Here is a 6,680-nt window from a genome sequence, read left to right as displayed (position 1 = left end):
GTTTAAATTGATTTGTATCCACCATCAAACGACGTAACTTTTTTGAAGTTCACTAAATTTTTTAAGTTCGAGATAGCTAAGAAGGGTTTTTTTATGAGCATACTTCATTTTGAATCGGACATGTGCATTGATCTTGCTCTCACTGTCCATACTCGTGCGTCATGCACTTTGGACACCGTTGCTCATGGGAACATCCCCAAGAAAAGACGTTTCAAACTCTCACGCTTGTATCATTTGCTTGATTCCAATAGATTATCATTGATGAATCACACCTGTTGAGAGCCATACAACTCATATACCTGCCCCAATTGATTGGAGCATGGCCTGTGACTCAAGAGCCTTTTTTTAAAAACTCACTACTAGGAGCCCAGGACTGGCCAAAAACAGAGCTTTCACATGCACTTTCTCGTATGCGGCTTACCTCCTGAGTCCTGGCCATGGCTCCACACTCGTCAAGAGTCCAAAAAATAAATTAAAAAAAGTCCAGATTTCAGCAGTTAAAATACACTGGCGACTCCCACACACATACACGCATCAGTGCTCACCAACCCCACCACTTGCTTCAGGCCACTTGCACTGCACCCGCTTTGGCAAGGTAATTTCAACTTTTTGTCGTGGCTTTGCTCTTCCTGCTATCAACAGATTGAGCACACACACGCAATCGGCTTAAAATGGCATGACAGCAAGTCCGCCCGATAGCCAGTGTCACACACCCTGGCCCACTTGGCACTTGCCCTGCTGCTTTGGCAAATTGGCACGCTTTGCTACCGCCCGCCTGCTGACCTCGGACCGTGCACACCATTTACCTCTCTCTTGCCCACTTGCAGGCACCCCCTGCAGTCAACAATTTGCCACATTTTGGTCCCTGCCGAGTTCTATTGTAGCCCACTGAGCCATTTTTGTCTATGCCTTCAACATGCCATAACCTCCACACCACCCATCCACTGATGCTCGGCGGTAAGTGATACCTCTCTCTCTCTCTCTCTCTCTCTCACACACACACACACACACACACACAAGGTGATCGTTTCTCTCTCAGCCCCTGGTCTCGACTCGGCTCAGCTCACCGCTTGGATCACAACACACACAGACATGCCCCTGGCCAGTTTTGGCGTCACACTATACACACACCTACACCCATGCTCCCTCCCTCCCCTTCCCTATCACTCCCCTAACTCGCCGCAGCCCACGCGAGCAAAGCAGACATGAAACATGTATTTCTTAAAAATTATATATATATAGGAGGTATTCCCATGCCTCATCTTTTTCGCGAGCTCCTACAGTTCAAAAAATCCCAAAAAAGAAAAAAAAGAGAGTCTCAGCTTTGCCTTGTGGGGGTAAAAATTCATTGGCCAAGGGGACCAACTCATGTTATGATTGCCTCAAGAGAGTTTTGGATTCACTTTGTCATAATCTTTCTCTCTATTTTGCTATGTATGGACTACTTGCTACATGAGAGCATGGGATTATAAACTTTGTGCATCCACTGTCAATTAAAATGAATTCTTTTGAATGGATTGCACTAAACCCTTAAACATTATGCAATTATAGTGCTTGGATTGACAAATAAATTTTTACCCTTGCACTAATGATGGAGTTTTTGTTGGATAAAAATATAGCATTGGGTTTTGATTGATGAAATGAGTTCAAAATTCACTCTCCGGCTTGTGCTTTGTATGCCATAATTGTTGTATGAGAGCTAGGATGTGGACATGGGTAGTGTTTGTGATGATTGTATATGGAATTCCATGCATAAATGATCTGTGTTGCATTTATATGTCCGTATAACAAAAATTATACGTATAAAACGTCAATATATATATCGTATTTTCGAATAATTACCGAACAGTCGTATAAAACCGTTTTCGATCGCAAACTATTTCGATCGAAAAACTGTATATATATACAATCGTCGCCGTATTCGATCGAAAAGCATTGTGGACTTTTTTGGAGTTTGGAGAGCTTGGAGCTTTTGAGAGTTTGACAGATAGCGACAGCATCTTCGGTTTACAGCGGTTTTCAGGTAAATTTTTTAAATTTTCAGTAAGTACTAACTTTTTTTTTTTTGTTGTGCCAGACTTGTGTGGTGCAGTAGTTTCGGCTCTCACCACAAAGTTGGCTTGCAGGTCGTAGGCCACTTCGTGGTGTGTAGCCATATGGCTCACTCTAGAGGTGTGTAGAATATAGTTTCCTTTCCCGTGGTGTGTAGTTATATAACTCACTCCAGGGAAGGCTTAGGGTAAATTTAGATTCTCACTCGTATGGTGTAGTAGTATATCTCTCACCATAGAGATGAGTTAGGATTAGAGGTCGACTCGTGGAGTGTAGTAGGCATGATGCTACACCTCTCACTTCAGAGTGGCCTATAAAATTTACAATCTTAAAGTAAATCATTATTGATTATTCTACATAGAAGCACAAAGATTAACGTTCGTCATTTTAAGAGTGTAGAGATGCATACTTTATGCCCTCTTCATCTTAATGCAACTTTCGTTATTTTTGTGCTTTTATTTCTGTAGTAACATCATTGTTCATCAGCAGAGATGACTTGGTGTTACTCTGAACGTAGATATATACAACAATTGATTTACATTTGAGATTGTTGAGCTGTTTGCTGATGGTTGTGTTGTGCATTCCGCACACTCCATTAGAAATAGCTTATAAAATTTACAATTTTAGATTAAGTTTTTCTGTCATATGTGTTACATAGAAACACAAGCGTTACCACTCGTTATATTAAGAGTAAAGAGATGCATATTTTCATGCCCTCTTCATCTTAATGTGACATACTGGTTACTCGTGTGTTTCATATTCCAAAAGAACATCATTTTTCATCATTAAATGACTTGGTGTTGTTTTGGACGTAAACACATACGATAGGTAACTTACATCTGCAATTGTTAATTTATCCGCTGATAGTTGTGTTGTGAGTTCCACACACTTTATCAGGGATTAGATTGATAAAAACTATCAATCTATTTTACAACAGCATCCAGGACTTATGCTGAGAATATCTCACACTAGCTGAGCTGTTCACATGTACGATTTTCCAACCCTTTAGATGTAATTTCTTTCATCATCTCACACTTTTGCACATAGCAGGGTCCAGTTCTTGTGCTGAGAGCATCTCACACTCCTGGCCTGTTTCTCTCTCTCTCTCTCTCTCTCTCTCTCTCTCTCTGTCTAATTTAATTTTCAATGTGGTTTGTAATCATAAGATTTTCTCTTTAATTTGTAATAATTTAATATTATTTAATAAATTTGAATCATCATTTAATATATATAGGGTTAACACTCATTATATAATAACTATGTTACTATGGTGTACAATCTTTTCGTAAGATTCTTAATTTATAATTTTGTCATACAGATATGGCAGACACGAAGCTAGCGAAACATCAACGAAAGTTCGTCTCTGAAGTGATTGTGAGACACTTCCATTACACGTCAGAGGCAGAGATTAGGCGTTGTTTAAACCCTGTCGCTCCGGAGCATTTTTATCAGCTTACAGAGACTCTAACCAAGTCTGTGTTTGAGCAGCTCCAGGTAGAGTTTGCACCAGCTATTTTTGACATAGCCCTCCTGACATCAGGTGCTTTAGTAAACATGGTCAAACAAACCATTGGACAGATCATGAAAATCTTTCAAGAACTGAAAAATCCTACAATTACTTCCTTGCCAAACATAGCTGAGCGCATACATCTTGTGCAACAGCTTTACACGGAGTTCAAGAGCAAGGAAAAGTTAGAAAGAGCAGCAAAGAGTGCAAGAGTGGAAGCCAGCTCTTCTGAAGCTGCTGTTGAACCATAAATCATTCTTAGAACAGAGCCTGCAACGTCATCCGTTGCTACATTAGACCTCTCTCAGCTACCACCTATTTTACACCTTTTACCCGACACAGCCGTCTTCAATATCCAAGCTCCACAGTTGGGAGAGGGAAGATGGGCACATGTGAAGCTTGTGGGTGTCACACATCCCACTTTCAAAGATCAAGTGTATGCTGCAAAAGTGTTCAAAGTACACTTACATGGGCCCACCATGGAGCAACAGGTCAAAGACAAAGCAACAATTTTGGATATTTCACATCAAGGTATTATCTACCCTCTTGCCATGGTGCGCCACGTGGAGCGACCAATGCTCATTTCATGATTTTGGAATGGCGGCCATGTGGAGCAATGGATCAAAGAATGCATTGCAGACGGCAGCCAGCCTGTCATTCGTGATTATGTACTCACTGCAGGAACAGTAGAGCTATTCCAGGAGAATATTTTGCAGATCATCAATGCTCTTCTCCAAACTCTGAAGTATATACATACGCATAACTACCTCCACAATGATCTACACTCTCGGAATATGATGCTGCATTTTGGCGAAAAAGGTGTTTCGGTGCCGGCATTGTGGATTGGGGTTCATGCACCAAAACAAATATGACAGCCGGTTTTCCTCCTCTATGCGATATGCAGATAGAAACTAGAAAACAATATGAGAGAGATTATCCATGGGCAGCCCCCGAATGTATATCTAGTAATCCTCCCTCCTGGACCAAAGCTATGGATATTTATTCCATGTGTCATACATGTAAACGCATTTTGAAGTGCTTACCAGAGCCCCAAGAACAAAGCAAAAGACATTTTTTGAGTAATGTACTTGCTCATCTTGAAACCGGCAAGCGCCAAAACCCCAAAACCCGGCCTAATGCTTTTGATCTCTCCTTATGTTTAAATGGTGCCCATAGAGTGGGTTACAACATTGTAATGACATCTGGCTTACGACCAGATGATTAATGAAAACACAGTCTCATGATTTCATCATTGTTTTACTTTTGGTGTCAGATTTAATTGTATGTTTAATTGAACAAAATATCTATGTTTGTCATTCGATATACTGTCCAATGTCAAATTAATTGAATGGGTATTTAAAAGTAATGACACGTTCACCTGATATGCAGATATGGAAGAAGAACTCAACCACGCTGAAGCTCAGGCAATTTTTAAAGAAGAACAAGTTAGATGTGGACAAGCAGATCTTTCTACTATTGCCAACATTGAAGAAGATGAATCTGAGCTGCAGGGCGAACCATTAACCCTTAAAGAGTGCAAGAAGCTTTTCCCTAATCACTTTGTACGCCATCAACTATTTCAAATAAGTGGCAATGCAAAAGATACAGCTCCGTTAAAGCTCTCTGATTTGCAACATAAAGGACTGGCACATGTATTGCTGCAAAGGTTTATACGACAAGAGAGATGCCTACCAAACAACAACCAAGTAGCAATCTACTTTATCCAGCAATGCTATGTTCGATATGTTTTGCTGAAGAGAGTGGATTGGTCAGATCGTCCAGACACCGCTGGCGTTGGACGTGGACGCATTGCAGAAAAGGTGGCAGCACGCAATGCAAATAATCCAATGCCTCCTTGCAAGCGTCCTATTGTTTTACTTCCTGAAGAGTCAGAAACACTAACTGAATTAGCCAGCCAAGGACAAGACCTTGCCAGCCAAGGAGTAACACCGGACATGCTTCGTGGCCGTATTCTTGAGCTTGAAATAGAGTTAAGTGATGCACAAGCAAAGCTTCAACGATATGAATCATTGTATGGACCTTTGCCAGATGATACTACCACTTCACATAAAGATGTTTCTCAACCATCCCCTGAGCTAGGAATTACAGATTTTACCATAGACGAACTTATAGAAAATCTATCAAACTCATAAGTCACTCAGAAGCTTTTTGTAATCTCAAAATTATATCAAACTCTTTTCGATTGAGTAATTTCCCAAAACCTTGTTGTAATTTCAAACCTACATCAACTTTATGTAATGTTATTCGACAAGATATTATCGACAATTTATATTTGAGTGTGAGTGAATATGTGCGTATGAGAGAGAGAAAGAGAGAGGTTTTGATGTGAACGACAACGAGATAACACTTTCTTTCATCATATACAAAAACTTATTGAGTAAGTATTACAATAGTACTCTCACAAATCATCTCCATCTTCAAAAACTGCAACCATATCATCTACTTCGTCCATATCTGAGCATTCTGAAACTATCTCCCATTCCATATCATCACCATCAACTTCTGCAGAAATAGCTTCATGCGTTTGGAAGACTCCATATTGCTTTTGAGCGGCTCTAGTTGCAATGTTTTGAGGTTTATAAATAAGTCTCATATTGCAAAAAACATACACCAAATCAGCAGCCCGTTTAGTATGAAGTCTGTTTCGCTTTTTAGTGTGCACAAAGTCGAATGCTGACCAGTTTCACTCACAACTTCCACTTGATGCAGCTACTGATAAAACTCTAACTCCAATGTGTTGCAACTCCACTTTCTCTCCACCAGACTCCTTCATCCTTTGCACCAAAACTGACATTTTCTCTTAGCTTGCGTATAGCCTTTGACATATACCAGTAGACCGAACCAAAAATAAAAGAATCTGTGTCAAATGATCTCAAAAGATCTACAAATGGCTTTGACACAGTTGTAGACATGTAGTACTACTAGTGTGTATACGCGCTTCACCAGGGGCACTTTTCTCCCACTGGGTTTTTCCCCTTGGACATCTGGTGTGAAAGGACACCTTATCTCTTAGGGTTTCATATAAGCTTTGTAGCTCTGAGTTTGTATATACACTATTATTCTAATACAGAGAGATAGACTACAGAGATCTCGTACACAA

At 40.3% G+C, this 6,680-nt stretch overlaps 1 protein-coding gene across 2 annotated transcripts; it reads left to right on the top strand.

The window, feature by feature from the left end:
- The first annotated feature begins 735 nt into the window (after positions 1-735).
- Positions 736-5,782, top strand: LOC147460933 (uncharacterized). 2 transcript variants are annotated; one of them, XM_086499862.1, is made up of 2 exons: positions 736-957; positions 4,949-5,782. In XM_086499862.1, the coding sequence occupies exons 1-2, from the start codon at positions 906-908 to the stop codon at positions 5,710-5,712; spliced, it is 816 nt and encodes a 271-aa protein (XP_086355988.1). In that variant the 5' UTR covers positions 736-905; the 3' UTR covers positions 5,713-5,782. The 2 variants fall into 2 exon arrangements, with proteins under 2 accessions (XP_086355988.1, XP_086355996.1); XM_086499870.1 differs by lacking the exon at positions 4,949-5,782 and adding an exon at positions 3,371-4,707.
- The last annotated feature ends 898 nt before the right edge of the window (positions 5,783-6,680 follow it).

The sequence above is a fragment of the Adiantum capillus-veneris genome, chromosome 3 (genome assembly GCF_014529385.1).
Source record: "Adiantum capillus-veneris isolate H3 chromosome 3, ASM1452938v2, whole genome shotgun sequence".
Taxonomy (NCBI): domain Eukaryota; kingdom Viridiplantae; phylum Streptophyta; class Polypodiopsida; order Polypodiales; family Pteridaceae; genus Adiantum; species Adiantum capillus-veneris.
This window is presented reverse-complemented; position numbering and strand designations above follow the sequence as displayed.